This window comes from Zalophus californianus, chromosome 1, assembly GCF_009762305.2.
Source record: "Zalophus californianus isolate mZalCal1 chromosome 1, mZalCal1.pri.v2, whole genome shotgun sequence".
In the NCBI taxonomy this organism is placed as follows: Eukaryota; Metazoa; Chordata; class Mammalia; order Carnivora; family Otariidae; genus Zalophus; species Zalophus californianus.
Window position 1 is genome coordinate 16,777,538 of NC_045595.1, and position 24,065 is coordinate 16,801,602.

The 24,065-nt window shown below is 49.0% G+C and overlaps 1 protein-coding gene across 12 annotated transcripts in view; it reads right to left on the bottom strand.

The window, feature by feature from the left end:
• The window catches only part of KIF9 (kinesin family member 9), a 47,628-nt gene that overhangs the window by 14,586 nt on the left and 8,977 nt on the right, over positions 1 to 24,065 (bottom strand). For 8 of the 12 annotated variants that reach the window (XM_027583194.2, XM_027583190.2, XM_027583193.2 and 5 more), the window contains 12 exons: positions 21,810 to 22,034; positions 16,529 to 16,612; positions 16,325 to 16,417; positions 15,161 to 15,308; positions 14,112 to 14,176; positions 11,653 to 11,730; positions 5,473 to 5,541; positions 4,666 to 4,770; positions 3,060 to 3,115; positions 2,207 to 2,297; positions 1,593 to 1,726; positions 153 to 344 (listed from right to left, as the gene is read on the bottom strand). In XM_027583194.2, the coding sequence (XP_027438995.1) occupies positions 153 to 344; positions 1,593 to 1,726; positions 2,207 to 2,297; positions 3,060 to 3,115; positions 4,666 to 4,770; positions 5,473 to 5,541; positions 11,653 to 11,730; positions 14,112 to 14,176; positions 15,161 to 15,308; positions 16,325 to 16,417; positions 16,529 to 16,612; positions 21,810 to 22,034 (1,340 nt within the window). Of the gene's footprint in view, positions 1 to 152; positions 345 to 1,592; positions 1,727 to 2,206; positions 2,298 to 3,059; positions 3,116 to 4,665; positions 4,771 to 5,472; positions 5,542 to 11,652; positions 11,731 to 14,111; positions 14,177 to 15,160; positions 15,309 to 16,324; positions 16,418 to 16,528; positions 16,613 to 21,809; positions 22,035 to 24,065 lie in introns of those variants that run through there. The other 4 variants (XM_027583197.2, XM_027583195.2, XM_035726939.1 and 1 more) reach the window with 4 other exon arrangements.

Here is a 24,065-nt window from a genome sequence, read left to right on the forward strand (position 1 = left end):
GATAAGCCATCATGTTGCTTCTTTCTGGACTGTGCTCCTAGTCTTTGCCTATTATCCCCTATTTTATTTCTCATCTATCTGCAGGTGCTCTTGACATGCTGAGGATCACAGTCTGGTTTTGAATGATCTGGTGAACTTGCATGAGGTGTTACCTGGGTGGGCGTGATTCCTCCTTCGGGGAGTCTGAGGGAAGAGGCTCAATGCTGGAGGTCTCCCGGTCCCGCAGAGGCAGCTCTTTGACATCCCCCTCCTTGGAGGACGGGGTCAGCTGGGTCTTGGAGGTAGAGACCTCCAAATCCTTGCCACTCACAGGGCTGCCGGCACCTTCCTTTCTTGCTAAAGAGCTGGAAGGAGAAGGCAGGGAGGCCCCAGGGCTCAGTCATGGGCAGTAAGGTGTCTCTGGTACTTAAGGGAGTGACATTTCCAAACCCTCAGACATCAGAAGTCCCATCCCAGCCAGGAGACACCTGGGAAAACTAGGCAGGCTCCAGGTCTGAAAGCGGCTGGACCTGTGGGGCGGGCCACAGGCTTCTGGAGCATCTGGGCTGCTGAGGTCTTGATCACACAGGCCTCCTGGGGAAGGGGTGGTAGAGCTCCCACCCAGGGTAAGTCTGTCTGCGGACCAAAGGTAAAGCAAGACATGTCTGCCCTGCTGCCCTGACCAGTCCATGACCTGCTCTCTCGCCTCCACTAGTGCCCACACCCACCCCCAGGAAAGTAGCTGCCCTCGCTCTCCAAGTGATGGCACCCAGGGTCTTCCTCCTCAGAGAGGCACATCTGAGCCAGCCTGAGCCATCAGGAGGAGGCCAGGGGCCTCGGCAACCCCTGCTACCCGACTCCTGTTCCGCATGGAACAGTTTTCTACAGTCAGCTCTGGCCTGTGTCCTTTAGCAGATGGTAATAACAGCAACACCACATTCGCATTGCCTACTTTCTAGGTACAGGGACTGCCTTCACCCATTTATCTTCCCAACAACCCCCTGACTTTGAAGCTACTATTAGGATTCCCAATTTAGGGAGAAGGAAACGGAAGCACAGAGAGGCTGTCATGCCTCCCATGAGGTGACCCCTTCAGCGAGAGGAGCCTCCTAGAGCCTGTGTTCACGTCCACCACTACCAGCATCTTCCAGGGACGGCATCTCATGAAGTGAGCCTAGACACTCCTCCCACCTGGCACACACAAATGATTCTTGTCTGGATGGCGAACTGGGGTTTTTAGGTGACATGAGTAGCAGGGAGCTGGGTCACAAAAGGACTCCGGTTAGGGGTGGTTTCCGCATGTAGTACTGGGGGTGGGGCTTCTCTCTTCTACTCTATCACTCCTCAGTGGTGTGACCTTGGAAGTGATTTCGCCTCTCCGAGCTTCGGTATCTACATCAGTAAAATGGAGACATGAACTCCTACCTCTTGGGGTTGCTGTGTGGACAAGAGGCAGCCAGCACAGCCTGGGCTCCACAGGTGTTGCTATAGTATTGGCAGCAATATGAGCAACTGGGACCACCCAGTAGCGAAGACACTAGCTTGTGTCCTCTCTTTCACCAGCCACGGAGGGCCAGGTGCCGAGCAGGTAAAGCAACAGGAAGGTTCCTCACCCGAGCTGTTCTTTGAACATCTTCTTGGACTTGGATTTCTTCCCAGGTTTGGTAGAGTAAGGGGTGACCCCGAGTCCGAAGCCTTGTCCATCAGGCTCACCCACTAGGTGGCCATCAACGTCCACAAGCCCTGCCTGGATAGAGGCCAGCCACAGGGCCGAGGGTTAGATTAAGGGTTTTGGCCTGTGGGGGACCCAAGTATACATGTACTCAGGTGGGCATGTTCACCCCACATGCCAAGAGAGCAGGCCTAGGCTGCTGGCTTCAGGCCGTCTCCAACAGCACTATCTCTGACCACCCTACCAATGTACACGTTCCACATCAAATCCACTCAATGGTCTGGTGTCTCCTTGAGGATCTTAAGGCCTGTTTCCAACCTAACTCCAGGAATTGGTCTTGTTTATGGTCATGTTTATGGTCATGTCCCCAATATTGTAGATCATTTTGAATTCATATACAGTTTACTCTTGCCTGGGTCCCACTCATCCTGGTGCTATCTTTATCTGTTGCAACCCCAGATCTGCTCTAATGCGGAACACCTGCTCTTCCTGGAAAGGTCTGGGGATGGAAAAAATCTGACATGAATACTGTCAACAAGAAGCAACCATGCATACCTTCTGGACTGCAGAGATGGCGGCAAAGTCATTCTTGTCTATGAGGGTGTATTTCCTGCGCAAAGTGGCCTCCACTTCCTGTTCCTGTTGGCTTGAGAGAGAATGAGAGAACACCTCGCACCTTGGCGCTAGGCTGAAACTTCCAGAGCAAGAACCAAGTATGGGAATTAGAAGTCATTTGGGTGTGGCCCCTTGGGATGGAACCATACCCTCATCATGAACCAGGCTAGAAAACAAGCCCATTCCACACCCCGATTCCTCAGTGCACACACCCACTGTCCAGCCCTAAAATCCGCAGTGGCCACCCTTGTGTGCCAGGAACTTCTGCTCCAAAACTTTAACAAGGACTGTAAGCCTGCCTCAGGACCATGCTTTCCCACCTAGGTTCTATCTTTAAAAGGCCCTTGGGAATCATGTGACCCATGTCTGTGCTACTACCCAGCATGAGCTGCTCAGTCTACAGGTGTGTCTGCACCCAAATAAACTGCAAATGACTCCTGAAGTGGGCGTTGGACACAGGGAGTCTTCACGATGCCCTGCTCTGGCCACGCTCAGGGCTGGTACTCCAGAAGGACCTCCCGTCTAATTAATGAACTCGGGAAACACCCACCAGGAACCACTTCCTCTCTGAGCTGTCCTTGATTGGAGGGCTCTCCTCCCTGCTTCCCCCCAGGGGATAGGGAGGGCTGGAGGATCTGAGAGCTCAGGGGCCTGGGCACAGCCCAAGGACTCTGAGCTGGCTTCTCACCCATGAGAAACACAGCAGTGTGCTTAGAGGCCACACCTTGACTGTGGGAAACAAAAATGGCAGCCTGATGTAGGAGTCAGGTGGGTGGGTGGGGGGGTCCCTTACCTCAGCACCACCCGGAACTGGTTGAACACCTCCTGGATCTGTCTGAGGTTGATGATCTGGAGGGAAGGCAGCAAGGCAGCAAAGGACTGAGGGTGTGTCTATGGTTAGTAGAGAAACCAGGACTCTTTGGCTAACCCTTTGATTATCTGTCTTAATGGAACATCAGAAATCTCAAGAACAGAGAAACAGGGGCGCCTGGGTGGCTCAGTAATTGGGCATCTGCCTTCAACTCAGGTCATGATTTCCAGGTCCTGGGATCAAGCCCTGTGTCGGGCTCCCAGCTCAGCGGGGAGTCTGCTTCTCCCTCTCCCTCTGCTTCTCCCCCTGCTTGGCTCTGTCTCTCTCTCTCAAATGAATAAATAAAATCTTAAAAAAAAAAAAAAAAAGAACAGAGAAACAATTGATTCATAGTTTTCAAACTAAGTATTTACTGAGGTTATAAAACTGACCTCCCCTGGAGCTCCTGAGTGGTGCAATCAGTTAAGCAGCTGACTCTTTGTTTCGGCTCAAGTTGTGATCTCAGGGTCGTGAGATCCAGCCCCGTATCAGGCTCCATGCTCAGCAGGGAGTCTGCTTGAGATTCTCTTTCTCCCTCTCCCTTTGCCACACTTGCATGCTCACGCTCTCTCTCTCAAATAAATGAATCTTTAAAAATTACCTTTTCTAAGTGAAGGTCTCCATAAAATTAAAATGACTCTAGTTCTTGAACATACTAAGAAAAAAATTTTAATAACATTTATGGTCTTCAGCTCTCTCCTGTTTCTACAAGGTTCTGTTATGAACTTTCTGTGTGGCACATACACATCTGTGGCTAGAGGAAGGCCAATGGCTTCCCTCTTGGCCCTACAGACCACAAGCATTATCCTTGACGGAGGGTCATTCTGGGACTAACCCTGCTCCAAGGCCAGAGGAGCCGCCCCTGTTGTCCCAGGCTTGCCAGTTATAGCTGCCACAGTAACAGGCCGGCGGGGCGGGGGGTGGTGATCTGCCATGTAGCTCCCTGATGAGGGGTTTGCTGGCCTGCACTGTAAAAGCAGAATGCATCCTTCCCTCTGAGGACCCTTCCCTGTGTGGCTGCAGTCTCCTCCTCCTTGGCCTACTCCAACACAGGCCCTGAATGTCTGCCCTGTCAGCCCACATGACCATCATCCTTGAATGACCTCACTCCGCCCAGCACAGCTGAGCACCTGAGCTGCTGCAGCTCAGTTAGTTCCACTTTGGTTTCCCTCCTCACTCCAAGTACACGAGATTGAGCGTTTTGCTGAAGTCACTCAGCAAGGAGACAACTGAGCTGAGCTGGGATCCAGGGCAGCCCGGCTCCAGGGACCGCACCTGTGCCTGGGGTGATGGACCCCCCCCCCCCCCCCCCCCCCCCGTGTGGTCAAATCTGTTCAAGGCCGCTGGCCACTCTGAGGGGCACACCCATCCTTGTAACCCTCAACATGGATGCTGAGGCCTCGGTAGGCTGTAGGGCCCGAGGCCAGGGGTCCAGCACCACCCACCCCATACCCCCTGCACCCACTTGGTGTGAGGTTCCAAGGCCAGCCCAGCCCAAGGGTGGAAGCCCAGGATAGGAAGGCCATGGTCCCGAGGAGAGGCTCCTTACGTCGATCTCGTCCAGCGTCCCCTCCAGGTACCTCCGCACCTGGGAGTTGATCTCAGCAATCTGGATTTCATCCATGGGATCATAGTTCACAAGGGTACGGTTGGCCTTGGAGGAGGATGAAGAACATGTCAACAAGCTCCAAACATCTGAGCCCAACAGGGGCCGCAGGGGTCATTCTGAGAACCAATCAGGGGAGGCTGGACACAGGGCAGGACCACTGGGTCCTGGCCAGGTGCTCGGGTCACAGAGGGACAACTGGGTCTCGAGAGCCGCCTGACACGGGCTTGCCACTCCAAGCAAGGGGACTCTGCTGGCTGAGTCTCAGCAGACTCTGTAGCATGAGGGCCATGGGAGGGGGGTGGCTGCCTCTGCCTTAAGAGCCCCCCTGGACCGTGAGCAGGCCCAGGCAAGCCACCAGGGGTCTCCCGTTCCCACCCTCTGCCCTCAGGGCCCTCTGCTGCCGCCCCCTCCCCCACTGCCCAATCTGCCCCACTTCCCCTGACCCTGACCATCATGCTGTCTGCCCCTGCCCTAGCTGCCTGGGACCTGGCCCCCTGCCCCTCGTTCTCCTGTCAACCGTCTGACTCCGCTCCCTGATATCTGACACCCATGCCCACATCCTCCTGCTCTTCCAGGATCCCTGCCCTTCAGGCATTCCTGTTCCCCAGCACCCCACCCCCCCGGCCAAGTCTCCCTGCCTAGTTGGCCCTCCCACCCATCTGGCTCCTGTCCACCCAGTACCCTGACCCCAGCCCCTCTAGCAGTCCGGCCAGCCCCCACTCCAGACCCCTGCCTCTAGCCCCTTACCAGGCTGTCATGGATGGCCAGCTCCTGCTTGAGCAGCACCAGCTCCTTCTCCAGGTTCTTGACCATTCGCTGCCAGGAAACAGTTTGGGGAGGGGCAGGGAGGACAGTCACAGAGGCCACCCTGCCTCTTCCACATCAAGCCCACAATTCCCTAACCTATGCCTGGACATCTCGGCCCCTCCTGTAAACCCATGGGGTGTTGATGTCAGCATCTGGACAATTCCCTCCCCGCTGGTGACTTTTCCCCAACTGTGGTGAGTTTAAGGTCTTCGGGGGCCTCAGCAGTCCCCTGGCCTCTGCTTTTACAGCAGCGGAGACAGAACAGAGTGAGTATAGGCACCCACAGGGCATCCTCACACCCCAACTCCTGGGAGCTTCAGATTTCCAGTCTACCAGGGTGATGGCCCTCTCAGTGCAGCCCACTGCCGCCAGGATGCTTTCCAAGTACAGCCGTACCTTCTACCCTCATCCTTCCCAACCACTGCACAGATATGTCACGGTTCCCTGCTGACGATCAGGTACATCACCTCTAATATTTTTGCCACTACAAACAACGCTGCACAGCATTTTTGTCCTTCTATCTTTGTGTCTTTCTAGGTTTTTGTAGGATCATGCAGGCTCTTTGTGACCTGCCCCCATTACTTCTTCCCTACTGTTGCCCCCCTCCCAGTTCCTTCCAGTCCTACCAAATTGGCACACTTCCGCCTCTGCCTTGCCTGTCCCCTCTGCCCAAGGACACTCTTCCCCCAAGTATTGCCCTGGCTCACCCCCACACCTCCTTCAAGCCTTTGTTCAAAAGCTTCTAAATTAGGCATACGTCAATCACCCCACGGAAAACTGCAATCCCCTCCCCACCCCCACACCACTCTTTTTTGCAAATCTTGCTCTAATTTTTTTTCATAGCACCTATCACCAACATACCCTAGAGCAGTGCTGTTTAACAGAACTTTCTGTAATGATGGAAATGGTCTGTATCTGTGCCGTGAGCTACATGTAGCTACTGAACACTTGAATGTCACTAGTGTGACCCAGGAAGTGAACTTTTAATTTGATTTAACTAATGTAAGTAGCCCCAAGCAAGTAGCAGCTACTGTACTGGATGGTGGAGCGCTAGAACTTACCTATATCTCTCTCTCTCTTTTTTTTTTTTACATTTAAAGAAATCTTTAAAGAGAACTGTATGCAGGCATACCTGATTTCATTGCATTTTGCTTTACTGAACTTCCCAGATACTGCATTTTTTTTTTATAAATTGAAGGTTTGTGGCAACCCCATGTCAGGCAAGTCTATTTTTCCAACAGCATTTGCTCACCTCATGTCTGTATCACATTTTGGTGATTCTCATAATATTTCAAACCTTTTCATTTTTACTATATTTGTTATGTGATCTGTGATCAGTGATTACGACTTGCTGAAAGCTCAGATGATGATTAGCATTTTTTAGCAATAAAGTATTTTTTTAACAATTATTTACTTATCATTATTATTATTATTTTTTTGCATAGGCTCCCCGCCCAGCATGGAGCCCAACATGGGGTTTGAACTCATGCTCCTGAGATCAAGACCGGAGCTGAGAGCAAGAGTTGGATGCTCAACTGACTGAGCCACCCAAGTGCCCCATCGAAAGAGCATTTTTTAAATTAAGGTATGTACATTTTTTTTTTGGACACAATGCTACTGCACACTTAATAGACTACAGAACAGTGTAAACATAACTTTTATAGGCACTGGGAAACCACAAAATTCATTTAACTCACTTAATTGTGACAGTCAGTATATTATAGTTGTCTGGAACTGAACCCATGATATCTCTGGAGGTATGAATATTTAAGGTGTACAACATGAAGTGATTGAAGTGATTACTACAGTCGAGTTAATTAACATATCTATCTCCTCACCTAGTGACTGGTGGTAAGAGCTTCTGAGGTCTACTCTCTTAGCAAATTTCCAGTATACAATACAATACTATTTTTTTTTTAAAGATTTTATTTATTTATTTATTTGAGAGAGCGAGAGTGAGAGAGAGAAAGAGCACATGAGAGCGGGAAGGGTCAGAGGGAGAAGCAGACTCCCTGCTGAGCAGGGAGCCCGATGCGGGACTCAATCCCGGGACTCCAGGATCATGACCTGAGCCGAAGGCAGTCGCTTAACCGACTGAGCCACCCAGGCGCCCACAATACAATACTATTAACTATGGTCACCATGCTACACATTAGATCCCCAGGACTTATCCATTCCATAAATGAGAATTTGTGCCCTTTGACCAACATCTCCCCTCTCCTCAGTCCCTGCCCCTACTCTTTGTAACCACTGCTCTACTCCCTGCTTCTATTAATCTGACCTTTTAGGTTTACATATAAGTGAGATCATGCCATATTTTTCTTTCTATGTCTGGTTTATTTCACTTGGCGTAATGTCCTCCAGGTCCACCCGTGTTGTTGCAAATAGCAAGATCTAGACTCACTTTTTTTTTTTTTATAGCTTATTTCTTTAAGTAATCTCTATACCCAACATGGGGCTCGAACTCACAACCCGAAGATCAAGAATCACATGCTCTCCCAACTGAGCCAGTCAGGCACCCCTAGACTCCCTTATTTCTTATATTTATTATCTCTCTCTCTCCCACCCCCAGCAGACCATCAGCTCTTTGAGAACAGACATGTGTGTTTATTTGTATACCAACACTCCAAGTGCTTCAAAAGTGTCTGGTACATGGTAAGTGCTCTGTAGATTTCAAGTAACGGATAAATGATATTTCTAGAAACAGAATTGCTGAGTCATTTTACAGTTGATAGATACTGCCCTAGAGTCTTTCAGATGAGAGCCACAAGGGATTTTAAGCTGAGAATCTTCACTGTTAAGAGGGCTTCAGTTGTCAAAAAATGGCCACTGGAGGGAGCTCCTGACAACTGGATCCTGGGACTGGTGACCAAAGCTGTGACCAGTCTGCAGCAAGGGGTGACAGAACCCTGGCATCCTGGTGGCTCTGTGGCAATTCAGGGCACAAAGCCTGGGACTCAAAGCACATGGCCAGGGTCCAAATCCTGGCTCTGCCCCTCTGGGAAGCCCCAAGATGGTCTCTTTCAGGTAGACTTCCTATGAGGTCAATGGGAGAGGCTTGGTGGCCAGCCCCTCTCAGCTGAGGGATCTCCACTCTGGAAGAGACATCATGCCCAGTTAGGGAAAGTCTGGTTGCACCGTTGAGGGTCCCCGGCGGGATAACTGTCCAGTGTGGCACAGGGAGCCGGGCTTAGATCTCTGGGCCAGTCAGGTGATGTGGGGAAATGGGCCATAGGCTCCCAGGGTAACCAGCTTCCACGTCGCAACCTGAGAGCATAGGAGCTGCTCCCCCTAATGCCTGGCAGACTTAGTGGCCTCCACCTGGCCCCCCTATACTGATTGGAGAAGCTGCTCAGAAACACAGGGCTAGAGCAGCAGTCCCCACAGAACAGGACCTGGCAGCACCTCCTCGCTGACTGACTCCTTTTTTTTTTTTTGGTACCCCAGGTAGAACACAACACCTGACCAACTCCTTTAAAGATCAGGGACATTTTCTGGATGGAATCAGCACAGACTCACATAAGTTTCCTGATGGTCAGGGGTTTTCAGCATAAACGTAATGAGGATAATTCAGAAAGTTCTGTTTAAGTAGCACGCCAAGCTAGGAGTGGCTTTCTGCCCAGGAAGCTTCCCTCATTGACCTCCCGCTCCCTGCGGCCTGCAGGCCCTCTCTTCTCTCAGCAGAGCAGAATACCAAGTGTCTCTCTGTTGCTTGTTTATGCCCGAGGCTCGCAACTTTTACACCCCCTCACAGAATCACAGACTCCCAGAGCGGGAGGGTCACTGGAGTTCATCAGTCCAACCCCTAGTTCAAGGGTGAAAACTCCGAGGCTCAGAGACAACTGTGGCAGAGGCAGATCAGGAATCCAGTCTCCCGCCTTACAACCAGCCCCACCGCCAAGGAAATTCTGTGGAAGCTCCCCCACCGCCTTGAAAACAGGCATCGATACTGAGAATGGCACTAGAAATAACACAGGCAGACTGGCTGTAGTCCAGGGAAGGGGGCCACCAAAGTAATTTCTCAGGTCTCTCTCAAGAGCTCATGCTCATAAATGCTGATCATAAAGATTATAGACACGGTCACGTTGGATGTCATGGAGACTTGGTTGGCCAGGACCAACAATGCCAATTTCAGAAAATTACATGGAAGGGCATAGAAGTTCCCGCACAACGCCTACAACCCAGCCAGGTTTGTACGCGGCGATGCGGGGGTCCCGAGCTCAGAGAACACCGGACGAAAATAAATAAAACCTCCAAGCTACAGAAAAGCATAGTAAATAATGCCATGAAACCTGGGAAGACCACCCCAAAACCTGACTTGAACAGCATGCTGCCCTATTGGCTTCAGTTTTTTTGTTTTTCATTTTAAGAGATAAAACATGGCAGATAAAAATGAAGCCCCTATGAACCTCACTCTATCCCCCCTGACACCCCAACCCCTGCCTGCCTGGGGTTCAGATACCTGCACATGTTTGAGAGCCCATGGCTCTAAGCCACTCCCCTCCTCAGCCTCGGTTTGGTCTCTCCCCCCCCCCCCCCCATGCTTTTTTCTTTCACTGCACTTGCATCTATCCATTAACGATATTCAGCTTTGCTTTGCACATTTTTAGATTCGGTGGAAATGAAAGAGGCTATCGTTTTGCCCGCTGCAATCCCACTTGAGATTATCTATGCTTGCAGCTCGAGCCCCAGCTCCCTCCCTCCGTGACTCACTTAGCTACTCTCCTGTTTATTAAAGGCTACTGATCACAGCCCCAGCTTCTCACTATACAATGAGCAGCATGAGCTCTGTTCTGCTCCAAGGTTGTTCACACACATATGCAAAGAATGCTTCTAGACTATCCACCCAGAAAGGGACACTGCTGACCTGTACGAGTGAGTGAGTAGAGGACTAGCTAAAATATTTACTGAGCATTTACTCCATGACAGCACTGTGTTAAGGGGTTTCTCCCTATTATCTTATTCTTCACAACGTCTCTTTGAGAGTGGATTCTGCTACTTCTCCAATTTATAATCAAAGACCCTGAGGCTTAGAACGGAGAAGCATCTCGCAGAGGTTAGGCAGCTGATGGAAGGAAAGAGCAAGTGGCCGCACCAGGACAGCCTGATGTGGGGGCCACAGCTCTTGACTGCTGTGCCAGTGGTTCTCAAGTGTGGCCCCAGAACAGCAGCGGGGGACTTACTAGAAATGTGAATCCCTAAGCCTCACCCCTCCACCAATGGAATCAGAACTCTGAGAATGGGTCCAGTGAGCTATTCCAGAAGCCTGCCTGGGGTTCAGATACCTGCACATGTTTGAGAGCCCACGGCTCTAAGCCACTCCCCTCCTCAGCCTCCAAGCCATGGGTTAGCTCCAAAAAACCACAGAGACCGTTATTTTCCGTCAGGATTTAGAATCTGGAAGGTTTAATTAACTGCTTTGTCATGAGCTTAGGGCACGCATATGCTCCGGTCTCTGGTAACCATGATTCTACAAGCATCCCAAAGGAAAGCCAAATTATTGGTAAATGAGTTTTGATTTTGCCAGCTGTTGCCAAAATGCTCTCCAAAGCAGCTATATGGATGACACTGGCCAGAAACAGACAAGCGCTCCTGTCTCTGCACATCCTCACCGTCATTCTCCATGATTGAAACAATTCTAGTTTTGGCTAGTGTGAGGGTGGAATTCCACTAAGCTTTCAACCTGCATTTCCCTGGTTAATGGTGATGCTGAGCATGCCTTCTGGTTGGTCAGCTGTGCTTGCTTAGAGGGATCATACAGGCTGGGAGGAAAGAGGTTTTGTAGTGACATAACCAGATGAGTCTAACAGTCGGTCCACACTTACTTAACTCTGAAATAGCTCAAAGGAACTCTCATATAGAAGCCCCGGGTAGTCAGAGGCCCTGAAGCCTCGCATATGAACTGGGTGGTAACCTGAGCCTTTCACCTGTGTCAGCACCCCTGGGGTGTCTCCAGTGACTCTGAAGACTCTGGCCTGTCCCAGCGTGTAAAAGGACTGACCCAAGATTGCATGGGTATCTTTAGTTGAGGCAGGAAGGGAAGTCAGGCTTGTGTGACCCAGGCAGCACACCCACACACCTTCTCCACAGTGACACACCTGCCCACAAGCCCCTTAGTACCTCAGCATCATACTTTTCGTTGATGGCAGGCTCTGTGGTGACCAGCTTCATCCGGCTGGCAAACCGCAGGGAAGAAAGCTGAAAAACAGATCAGACAGACCTCAATGTCTCTGGCCAATTGCTTGTGAGTGGAGATATTTGCAAAGCAGATCAAAGGAGTCCACCAGGAAAGATGAATCTCTGCACACAGACATATTCCAAAGTGACGCAGGGGGTCTCCTTCTTCGGGGTTCCACCCAAGTCCCTCCGCAGGGGCAGCCAGGCAGGGGTAATTATGGCTGGAGGCCATGAGGCAGCCACATAAGCAGGCCCTTGAGAAAGAGCCCCGACACCATGCCCCACTGCATTGCTGTTGCGTGCGAGGCAGAGGGCTGCTCCCTGGCAGGGGGGAACAGCCAGTGATAGCACAAGGCGGGCCCTGAGATCCCAACCTCACACCATGCCGGCTGACTCAGGGCCCTGAAACAGAGGGGCTTGGGCGGCAAGGGGGGCGGGGGGGTGGTCACCCAGGAGTGACCCAGAAGAAGGCCTGAAAGGGCTCTTCCTTCAAGCAGTCTGGTCTAGTGGTTAAGAACTCTGCCGCTGACCAACCGCGCAACCTCAGACAGGTTTTGGAACTTCTCTGTAAAGTTGGGGAGAGCTGCCTCCCAGAGCCTGGGAGGCTTAGTGAAGAGGTATGTAATGTGTTCTCTACAGAACTGGCCCACAGCGAGCCCTCAGGAGGAGTCCCCTGTCACCGCTGCTGGAGCGGCTTCTGTGTGGGCCAGAATCAGGCTCTCCTGCTCCGAGCACAGCAGCAAGTTCAGCCAGGACTCCCTCGCTGCATCTACTCCCACACATATCACAAGCAGTGCCACTGAATAAAGCAACATGATCCTTGACAGGAACTGTGTGAACGTTTTAAAGCCTTTGAAAAAGAGAACCATTAGCTTCCACACCCCAATCGGCCTTTGTCCCAAACCCTTGAGGCCCCTCGAACAGCAGCTCTGGGCTCTGTGGGCGCCGCCCTGGGTCACAAAGCTCTGGGGATGGCAGGTACCAGGAGAGCTGCTTCCTGCAGTGACCATCTCAGGGGTGGGGATAAGGAGAGAGAGGGGCCTTCCACTGTCCTGGAGGGCATTTCTCAACAAGGCAGTCAGGAGGCCCAATTTTCATATGGGTCCTCTTGGGGTTCACCCGTGCTTTGTCAAGCTATGAGACTGGGAGGATCCTGAAGACTTCCTCCGGGGATGCTGCCTGCACGTCAGCAGGAGCTCCCTCCCGGCCTCCCGAGTCCCAGGGCACCCTCTCTGGACGCGCAGGGCTGGTTCCTAATGCAAGAAACTGGGAGGCCCTGCAGTGTGCCTCGAAAGGACCTGTTTCGCCCAAGTGGATTCTCCAGATGACTGAAGCCTGCCATAAATACCCACACTTGACAAAACAAAATGCCTATGGAGAGCTTTCCAAATCTGCCTTATTTATGGTGAGTGGCCCTTCAGAGGAAGAAGGGAGCCCCCACCGAGGGGCCCAGCTGTGTGAGCTCACCTATGTCACCGCCTCAGCCATTAGGGCTCATATGACTGCCTCTGATTCTCATAAGCTTGTCCCCTCCCAGGTCACCAGGGTCCTGCAGCCTGGTTAATCTCCCTGCATCACAACTCAGGCCACAGCCCTCCCCTACTCAAATCCCATGACACCCCAGCAACTGGCAGAATACCCAAGGCGTCAGCCTGGCCACCTGCGCCCACGAGGCCTCTACCATTTTTTCTCCCCCTCTCCTTCCCAGGCCCTCCCCTGCAGTGGCCAGATATTCCTTGCAAGGCCCACACCTTCCGGCCCACAGTCCCCTCTGCCAGGAGCATCTCTGCTTTCTGTACCACCCATCCTTTAACCCCAGCCGGCTCAGTGCCCACCCTCCTCACCCCAGTTTCAGGAAAAGTCCCGCTTCCTCTGACGGGCTCCTTCATCTGGGCCTCTCACGTTCCTGAGGGCCATAGCAAGGAACTCTGAGGCCTCGGGCCACAGATAACTCACCTCTACCCCCCACCACCCTACACACAGCACATGCTTATCACCTGTCAGCTCACACAGGCCTTATAACCACATGGTACTTCTAAGATTTTTAAGTGTATAATTATGAAGAACAAGAAATCCACTGTCCTAGATCCCAATTCACAGGAGCAGCACCCCAGGCAGCATGGTCCTTGCCCCCTGCGAAACTCTCTCACACAGGCCCCCACACTGCGCCTGTTTCTTGCCTTGTCTCCTCCTCAATACAGCCTCTGCCTCTTGGTACTTGGTATGTGGATCCTGCCTGGGTCTCCCACAGCAATTTTGGCTGATTCATCCCTTGGATCCCTTCCCTCTTGACAACGTCTATGGCTAAGTATGCCAGCTTAGCCAGCCCAGAGCCAGCCCTACCCAGCCCTGGAACCCGTGAGAAGGATTCCAACTAGGCCGCATGGGCTGTCTTTACGTACCGTCTCTTCTAACTGGGCAGCTTCTCCATAGATGTTCGTCAAGAGGACCATATTGCAATTTCCCCCTGCAGAAAGCAGGACACAGAAGGGCCATGAACCATGTGGGTTTTCTGCCAAGAGAGTCCTTTAAGGCCGGTGGGGGTCTGTTATGGATTGAGTGTTTGTGTCCTGTCAAAACTCCTATGTTGAAGTCCTATCCCCCAATGTGATCGCACCTGGAGATGGGGTTTATGGGAGGTAATCAGGTTTAGATGAGGTGCTGAGGGCGGAGCCCCCATAATGGGATTAGTGCCCCTATAAGAGAGAGAGATACCAGAACTCTGTCTCCCTTTCTGGTCCCTCTCTCGTTTCTTTCTTTCTCTTGACCATGTGAAGGCACGGCAAGAAAGCAGGCGTCTACAAGCCAGAAAGAGAGTCCTCACCAGAAACCATCCATGCTGAACCTTGATCTGGGACTTGCAGCCTTCAGAGCCTTAAGAGATAAATGTCTATTGTGTAAGCCCCCGAGGTCTGTGGTGTTTTGTTAGGGCCACCCGAGCTGACACAGGCAGGGTCACAAGGGACACATCCAAGCATGTATGAGGCTGGAGGAGGGAACGGAAGGGGAGAGGCCACTGGATGTACCTAAAAGGGAGGGGAGACAGCAGAGGAGAGATGGCAATGGGGCAGGGAGGGGCAGGGGAGAGGGCTGTGGGCCAGGGCTTTGCTACCGGCGGCACTCCATGAATAATCACACACCCGTGACTGTGCCATCAGGCCCAACACGAAAGCCTGGAGACACAAGGCCATGAAGGATTCTGCCAGGTTTAGGGAGGGGAAAGGAGAAGGTATTCCCAGCAGAGGCAAAAGCTCCAGCCAAGGTTCTGAGGGAACAGCAGTGCACACCGTGGGTGACATGAGAGGGTACCCCACATGCTGTGTCTGTGTCTAGGGTCACTGAGAAAAGGCTGCAGGGAAGTGCAGGCCAGCGGAAGGGAGCAAGTCCATGATCGCCAGCAGCAGCTAGGCAGGGCCTGTCCCTCCTCCCCGGATACCAACTGCACCCTCACCTAATGAGTCCTTCAGGGCGTGGGTGAGCTTGCACTGCCGGAAGGGGATGTGGTCCCGCTTCTGATCCCCGAGGGCAATGATGGCCTGCTCCAGGAATGATAGCGACTTGTTGATGTAGGTGGCTTCCTTCAGCACACGGCCCTCTGACTACAAAGCAAAGGTCAAGTCCACTTCACACCAAATAGGGAGGCTGCCCCGCGGAGAATGCTGCAGGTGGGTGGCCAGGGCAGAGCCTCCTTCCCCGAGCCAGCTCTCCTCTCAGTGTCCTGGGATTGTATCCCATCTCAGGCGAATACTAATACTCCCAGGAATGCTCATGCAAACATTCATGGCAGCGTTCACGTGAATATGAATACTTACGTGAATATTCATATGAATACTCACTCAACAGTCACACCAGCATGAATATGCACAGGAGTATTTGTGTAGATACTTGAGGAAATCATCCTGAGGCTATCATACACATAAAAACGCTTATACAAATGCACATAGGAGGGGCACCTGGGTGGCTCAGTCAGTTAAGTGTCTGACTCTTGATTTCGGCTCAGGTCATGATCTCAGGGTCGTGGGATTGAGCCTGGTGTCGGGCTCTGTGCTCAGCGTGGAGTCTGCTTGTCCCTCTCCCTCTGCTCCTCCCCTCCCTGCGCACAAGCTCTCTCTCTCCTTCTTTCTCTACCTCTAAAATAAATAAAATCTTTTTTAAAAAAAAAGGCACATAGAAATGCTCACTGCATACTCCTGTGAATACTTCTGCTGCTATTCACGTTCATATGAATATCTGAGATGAAAGACTCATGTGAACACTCACCCTCATACACAGAAATGCTAACACTAGCACAAAGCATTTACTGAGCACTTACTGACAGCCGAACACCTTGCTAAGAATTTAGGGGCCATCATCTCATTCAATGTTTACAAAAATGCCATTAGGTGGGAACTGCAACTATGTTGCTGCTGGTTCACCTCTACTAATTCCGTCCCCCTAGCAACACCTCTACTAATTCCGTCCCCCCAGCAACACGTGGTCAAGCCCACGTGCTCTAGTGTGCCTAGCTGAGGACTGGGCTCACAAATGCCCCCTGAGGGACGGCCTATGTGCACAGCCGCTATGCCGGAAACAGGGCTGTGGTTTGTTGGGAAGGAACCTCCCGCTACCCACTTACCCCAGACTTCCCCAGCCTTTCCGAGCCCGCTAGATCCACCAAGTTAATTTTGGAAGTGATGTACTTTTCGTCTGATAAAGTCCGTGAATGGGCCTATGAAACATCCAAACAGAGGTGAGACGTCACAGGGAGAAGCTTCTGACAGAGCCGGGGCCCGCGAGACTCGGCCGCCCCTCCCAGGCTATTTAAGGAGCTCGCACTCACCTCCACGTAGATGGTGAAAATGCAGTGTGACCGGGATGAGTTTTTGTTCATTGTGTGGGAGGCGATAATCCTATTGGTCTCTCCCTGAAGAGGAGGGGGAACATAGAAAACATTTTGAAAAATTACTTTTAAAAATTATGAGAAATGAATTAATTTGTATTTTTAAAGGCACAGCAGGCCCTTGTTTCTAATTCACAGGATTGGGACCTATGACCAGAATACACTTAAAGATGTGGTGGAAATGGCTGTTCTTAGGAGGAAAAGATCCTTGTGGGAGGGACTCCACAGTCCCCTTAAAGGCCCCAGAGAAATGCTCTGAACAAGTCCCAAAGCAGTGATGACAGGGCCCCCAGGGGAGGGGAGGGGAAGCCCTGAGCTGCGGAGCAGACCTGGCTGACCCCCTGGCTGACCCCCATGGCCATATCTCCAACAGCTTCTCACTGTCGCCTGTCCTACAAATTCAGTGACATTCACCAAGAGCGTAAGGGGTCACGTCACCTTCATCCTTCAGTCCCCTTTGTGAAGTGCCCTCTGCCCTTGTCTTTCTGGCTTCCACTAGACAACCTCTGATGACCTGAGAAGTGCGCTTCCCTCCGTGAAGAGTCCTTTGCTAACTGCCCCCGAGCCTTCCTTACGCGGCATGGCAGTCTAGGAAACTCCACCTGACCTTCCCTCCCTTCACCTGAGGTAGGACTTGCATCGTGGCCTGACAGCTGTCCAGCCTTACCCAGTTCCCTTCCTGCTTCCTTGACACGGGAACCTCTCCTCTCATAAAACCTATGCACATTTAATCCCATCTTGGCATCTGCTTCTCAGAGAGCCCAGACTAACATACTTTGAAAAGACTGCTGAATAGACTGACAGTTGACTTCTCACTACTAATGATGGAAACCATAACTTTGCAATGATGTCTTTAATATGGTAGAAGTGGAAAAAATGCCAAAATAGAATATTACGCCCAGCAAAAATATCTTTCGAGATTGAGGATAAAATAAGGACATTTCAAAAAACAAGAAACTCTTTGTCACCAGCATGCTCACCGTAAAGGATGTAGAACAGAAAGAAGGAAAACATTCTCCAGGGGAAGGTTATGGAGAAAAGAAAGGAAAAGCAATGAAAGTGGTAATATGAGGGTAACTGTGAAAGAATGCAGACTATATAAGATGTTAATAATGATGCCCCTGCAGAGTCAAAAAACAAAAACGTAAAAGACAAGGCGATGATCCTAAGGTTCTTACAGAATCCAGGAGGAGGGGGAGGTTTTTATGAACTTTAGATTTTGAAAGGTGTGATTTTAAAGTAATTATAACATGAATAAAATGGTAATGTTATAGTAAGACATAACATTATGATAAAATGACATTTTATTTTGATCCACCACAGGAAGTTTCAAAGAAATGGACAGGCAAGTCCTCTGTACCCTTCACTCAGCCTCTCCCCGTGATAAGAGCTTGCAAAACCACAGCACAGTATCAAAGTCAAGAAGCTGACACGGAACCATGAGAGATGATGGACTCTGAAAAACAAACTGAGGGTTCTAGAGGGGAGGGGGGTGGGGGGATGGGTTAGCCCAGTGATGGGTATTAAAGAGGGCACGTTCTGCGTGGAGCACTGGGTGTTATGTGCAGACAATGAATCATGGAACACTACATCAAAAACTAATGATGTAATGTATGGTGATTAACGTAACAATAAAAAATTTTAAAAAAAAAGAAGCTGACACAGGTATAACCCACAGAGATTATTCAGATTTTACCAGGCAGATATGCTCATTTGGGTGTGCATGTATGTGTATTAACTAAATGTGCAAGTTGTTATTTCTAGGATAAACTGAGAGAGCGAGGGAATATAAATATGAGTGAACATATAACCTCTAAATTAGTAAAGAGGGCAACAGGACAATAAAAAATTAAATATTCAATTAAAAAGAGGGCAGGGGCGCCTGGGTGGCTCAGTCGGTTAGGCGTCTGGTCATGATCCCGGGGTCCTGGGATCGAGCCCCACATGGGGCTCCCTGCTCAGTGGGGGGGGCCTGCTTCTCCCTCTCCTTCTGCCCCTTCCCCTCCACTCGTGCTCGCTCTCTCTCTCTGTCTCAAATAAATAAAATCTTTAAATAAATAAATAAAAGAGGGCAAAACAGGTTAAGAAAAATAAATGTAGAACAAATGGAACAAAGAGAAACCACACAGTAACACGACAGATGTAAACCAGCTATAGGCGTAATTTACATTAAGTGCAAGTGGAATGAAATGCTTCAGTTAAAAGACAAAGACTGTCGCACCACCAAGACTGAGTTATGATGAAACAGAAAATATGAACAGACCAATTACTATTAGGGAGACTGATTCAGTAATCAAAAACCTCCCAACAAATAAAAGTCCAGGATCAGATGACTTCACTGGTGAATTCTACCCCTGGATTTTTTTTTTTTAATTTTATTTGTTTGGGGCGCCTGGGTGGCTCAGTCCGTTAATCGTCTGCCTTCGGCTCAGGTCATAATCCCAGGGTCTTGAGATCGAGTCCCGCATCAGGCTCCCTGCCCGGGAGAGAGCCTGCTTCTCTCTCAGCCTCTGCTCCCCATGCTTGTGCTCTCTCTCTCTCCCTCCCTCCCTCTCTGGCAAATAAATAAATAAAATCTTTAAAAAAAAAGATTTTATTTATTTATTTGAGAAAGAGAGAGAGAGAGTAAAGAGAGAAGTGCACAAGTGCCGGGGAGGAGCAGAGGGAGAGGGAGAAGCAGGCTCCCCACTGAGCAGGGGGCCCCATGCAGGACTCGATCCCAGGACCCTGGGATCATGACCTGAGCTGAAGGCAGACACTTAGCCAACTGAGCCACCCAGGTGCCCCTCTACCCCTGGATATTTTTTAAAGAAAATCCTTTTATATGCTCTTTACACAAAAAGCCAAACAAAAAATTCACACACAATTCACTTAACCTAAAATCAGGAATTTTTTTCATTAAATAACACAAAAAAAGAGAAAGAAAAAAAGAAGCCACAGGAAACATAAGATATTTGCAATACGTATAATTGAAAAAGAATTAGTTTTCCGAGTATATAAAGAATTCATGCAGATCAGTAAGAGAAAGAAGAAAGGACATCTGTAAAAACAAACAAACAAAAAACCAAAAGACAGGAAAAGGGAAATCCACATGGTCAATAAACACATGAAAAGGTCCTTAATTTCATTAGTAATGAAAGATGAAAAGGGAAGACCACGGTGGGAAACACCACACACCAGCCAGATTGGTCAAAATTTTAAGGTCAGAACACTCAGGATTCTGATAACCTGCTGTGGGAGTGTACCATTATGGAAAAGAGTTGGCACTGCCTAAGAAAACTTAAGACACACATACTCAATGACCCATATTGGCAGTCCTAGAAAAATTCATGCTACGTGCACCAACAGATATACAAGAATGGTCCCAGTGGCATTGTCTGAAATATCCCCCGAATTAGGAAAACCCAAACGTCCATTAGTAGAAGAGTGGATAACTAGCTTGTAGTATATTCACCCAATGTAATACAATGATAATGACAATGAAAAATATACAGCAAGAATGCAGATGCATTTCACATAAAAAGTAGATAAAAGGGAAAAGTAATCAGACAGAATTCATCCTGCGTGATTCCTTTCATATAAAAAATTTCAAAAAAATTAAACTACACTTGCTGTTGGAGGAAACATGGGTGATAAAGCTACAAAGACCAATGAAATGATCACAGGTCAGGAGGGTGGTTATTACTAAGGGTATGAATAAATACTTATTCATGATAAAAAAAAAAAAAAACTCTTCCCAAACTTGGACCTTCTTTAACCTGAAGCCACCAAAATCCTCCAGCAAACATCATTAGTCACGGTGAAATGTTAGGAGCAACAAGAAGACAAGAATGCCCTACAGCTGCCTCCTGGGACGCTCTCTTCCCTGTAGATGCAAGGGCTCCAGGTGTAAAGCACCCCTGAGGACACCTAGGTGACTTTTAAAAAAAAGTTTTATGGACACATAATTTAAATAGCATAAAATTCTCTGTTTTAAGCATACGATGCAGTGATTGTTTTTTAGCAAATTTACAGAGTTATGCAACCATCACCACAATCCTGTTTTAGAAATGTTGTGTAACTCCAAAAAGTTCCCTGGGCCCATGTGCAACCATTTCCCACTCTTTCCTCTGGGCAACCGCTAATCTGCTTTCTATCTCTAAAGATGGTGTCTATTGGGACATTTCAAATGAGTGGAATCATACAGTATGGATCTTTTGTGTTTCTTTTACTGAGCATTTTTTTGAGACTCATCCATCTTGTAGCATATAACAGTAGTCCATTTCTTTTTATTGCTGAATAGTTCTCCATCATATGGATGTACCACATTTTGTTGATCCATTCACCATGTGATGGATATTTTGGTTATTTCCAGTCTTTGGCTATTATGAATAATGCTGCTACAACATTTGCCTACAAGTCTTTGTGTGAACACATGCTTTCGTTTCTCTTGGGAAGATACCTGGGAATAGAATTGCTAGATCTGATGATAAAATTAGTGTTTAACTTTTTAGGAAACTGCCAAAATGGCTGCACCATTTCACATTTCAGCAACAATGTTTAAGAGTTCTAACCTAGGGGCGCCTGGGTGGCTCAGTCGGTTAAGCATCTGCTTTCAGCTCAGGTCATGATCCCAGGGTCCTGGGATCGAGCCCCACATCCAGCTCCCTGCTCAGCGGAGAGCCCTGCTTCTCCCTCTCCCTCTGCCCCTCCTCCCCTTCATGCTCGCTATCTCTCAAATAAATAAATAAATAAACAAATAAATAAATAAAATCTTAAAAAAAAAAAAAGAGCTCCAACCTATATGACTTTTAAAAGAATAGCATACACTGGGGAATTTACAGTTTTGTAAGAGCTCTTATATACTAAGGATGCTAATCCTTATTTTTTTCTATACTGCAAATGCCCATGATTTCATGTTGACTGAAAAAAAAGGACAATTTCAACTATGTTAAGAAAAAATTGCATGGGAAAAAAAGACGGAAATTAGCCAAAACATACATTATTGTTGCTGTATGTAGGAAACAGATGAGTGAATTCTTTTTTTGTTCCTGTATTTTTTTCTTTACTATCTGAACTTGCTAATGAGCATATATAAATATTCATTCTGATTATCAAAGTAAGTAAAAAAACTAGGGAGGGAGGGAGGAAAAGAAAAAAGGGAAGAAAGGGAGGAAGGAGGGAGGAAGGGTGGAAGGAGAGAAGGAAGGAAGGAAAGGTCCCTTAGACTTGGTCATCTCACCTCAAAAAGGAGGCTGAAGGCATCCTCCTCCTGACTTGTAAGGTGGACTGACAAGCCCTTAACGAAGACCCCTTGAGGGTTTTCCACAATGGTCATTGGTGTGACTGACGGTCCGACATAGGGCAGAGTGGACAGGAGATCAAAGAGACTCTCGTTGTAGATTTCCAGGTAGGAAACACGCACAGTGATGGCATGTGTGGGGCGTTCTGCGATCATCCTAAAAACCTGGATGAGGGATTGGACGTAGTCACGAAGAGAAAACTCCAATGACCAGCCAGTGTTAGGAGGGTTCTGACCTCAGCGGGGAATATCAAGAAGTACAGTAAAAAAATATTTGTCCTGGGGCGCCTGGGTGGCTCATATGGTTAAGCGTCTGCCTTCAGCTCAGGTCATGATCCCAGAGTCCTGGGATCAAGCCCCGCATCGGGCTCCTGGCTCAGCGGGGAGCCTGCTTCTCCCTCTCCCTCTGCTTCTCCCCCTGCTCATGCTCTCTCTCTCTCTCTCTCTCTGTGTCTCAAATGAATAAATAAAATCTTTAAAATATTTGTCCTAAAAGAATTTACAGTCTAGCTGGCATGATGGTCATCATCATCAACAATCACAATTATTAGTCCACTGAGTGATAATTATTATCATGTAGTTTTCTGAGGCCTGACTTAACAGATTGAACAGCTCCATGACATGATAAATGGAAAAGACTCTGGAGTGAAGATCCCTTATTTTATGGGGTCTCACCATATAGATGCCTCTTTCACAGCCATTATTTAATTCCATTCTCACAACTCCTCTGTGATTGAAGCAAGGCAGGGGCAATGCCCACCTGTGGAAAGCTCCATGCAGTGAAAGTATTTGTCTATGATCACTCAGTTACAGAGAGAAGCCAAGCCCAAACTCAGCCTTCCCAGCTCCTAATACCCTCCCTGGTACTTATGGGCAGGTGACTTTGGACTGGTCTTTTCCCCTCTCTTGACCTTAACTTTCTTAATTGTCAAATGGGCGGTGGGGGTTGGGCTGGATGATCCCTGAGATCCCCACCTTGCTCTAACAGTCTAGGTGGGTGCTGTCCAACATGGTAGACACTAGCCACAGGGGGCTGCTGAGCACTTTCCCCACCTTGCTCTAACAGTCTAGGTGGGTGCTGTCCAACATGGTAGACACTAGCCACAGGGGGCTGCTGAGCACTTTCCCCACCTTGCTCTAACAGTCTAGGTGGGTGCTGTCCAACATGGTAGACACTAGCCACAGGGGGCTGCTGAGCACTTGAAATGTGGCTGACACAAATATGAGGGGCGGAATTTGAAAATTTTTTTAAAATTGTAATTAATTTGAATTTAAATTTCAAAGCAGTCCTAAGTTCAGTTACTGGTAAACTTTTCAGTATGTTTGGAACAACTTGGGTTTATAAATCTACTTTTCCAACTGTAAATTTTATGAAATCTCAACACAGATCAAGTTTTCCTGATGAGTATTTAGTGTCTAAATTTTGAAATGGCCCGTAAGTGTAAAATACACACTGCAAAGACTTGGTGTGACAAAAATAATGCAAAATATCTCAAGAATTTTCCTACTGACTATATGCGGACATTATATTTTGCATATACTGACATAAAATATATCATTAAAATCAACTTCGCCTGTTTTACTTTTCAAACTGTGGTTACTAGAAAACTCAAAATTGCATGTGTGGCTTCCATTTTATTTCTACCAGGCAGTGCTGGACTCCACTACTGAAGTCGAAGATGCTGAGCTCCTAAAGCTTTTGACAGCGGGGCATGAAGGAGATTGCTTCACCAGTTAGAGCATGGGTGGTTTATACACTAGAGGGTCCTCTCCATTTCTTACAGGACAGGGCTATAAAACCTCAAGACGCTTTTGGGGTAAAAGCCCTTTACCTCCTACCTCCCAACAGAGGATCCTCACAGAACTCCGAAGGAAGGGCCCTCTGTCCTATCTTCAGTCAGAGTTCCCAGACCCTCCAGGGCTGACTCAGTCCTGAACGCTCATGTTGTGCCTGCTTTTTCCCTTTGCTCTTTCTGGGGCTGTGGTGGTGGAAGAAGCCAGAGCAGGCCAGTAAGGAAGCTCTCTAAGAGTCCATACCCCCCTCATTAAAACGAGGAAGGAACATAATGATTAGGACCTCCAAATCCTCAATTACAGGATCACCGACCAGCACAGCAGCAAGAAGCCAGTTGGCACGTCCTCACAAATGAAACTGGCTCTGCACGGGCTTGGGTCAGACTCTGCAACCCAAACTCC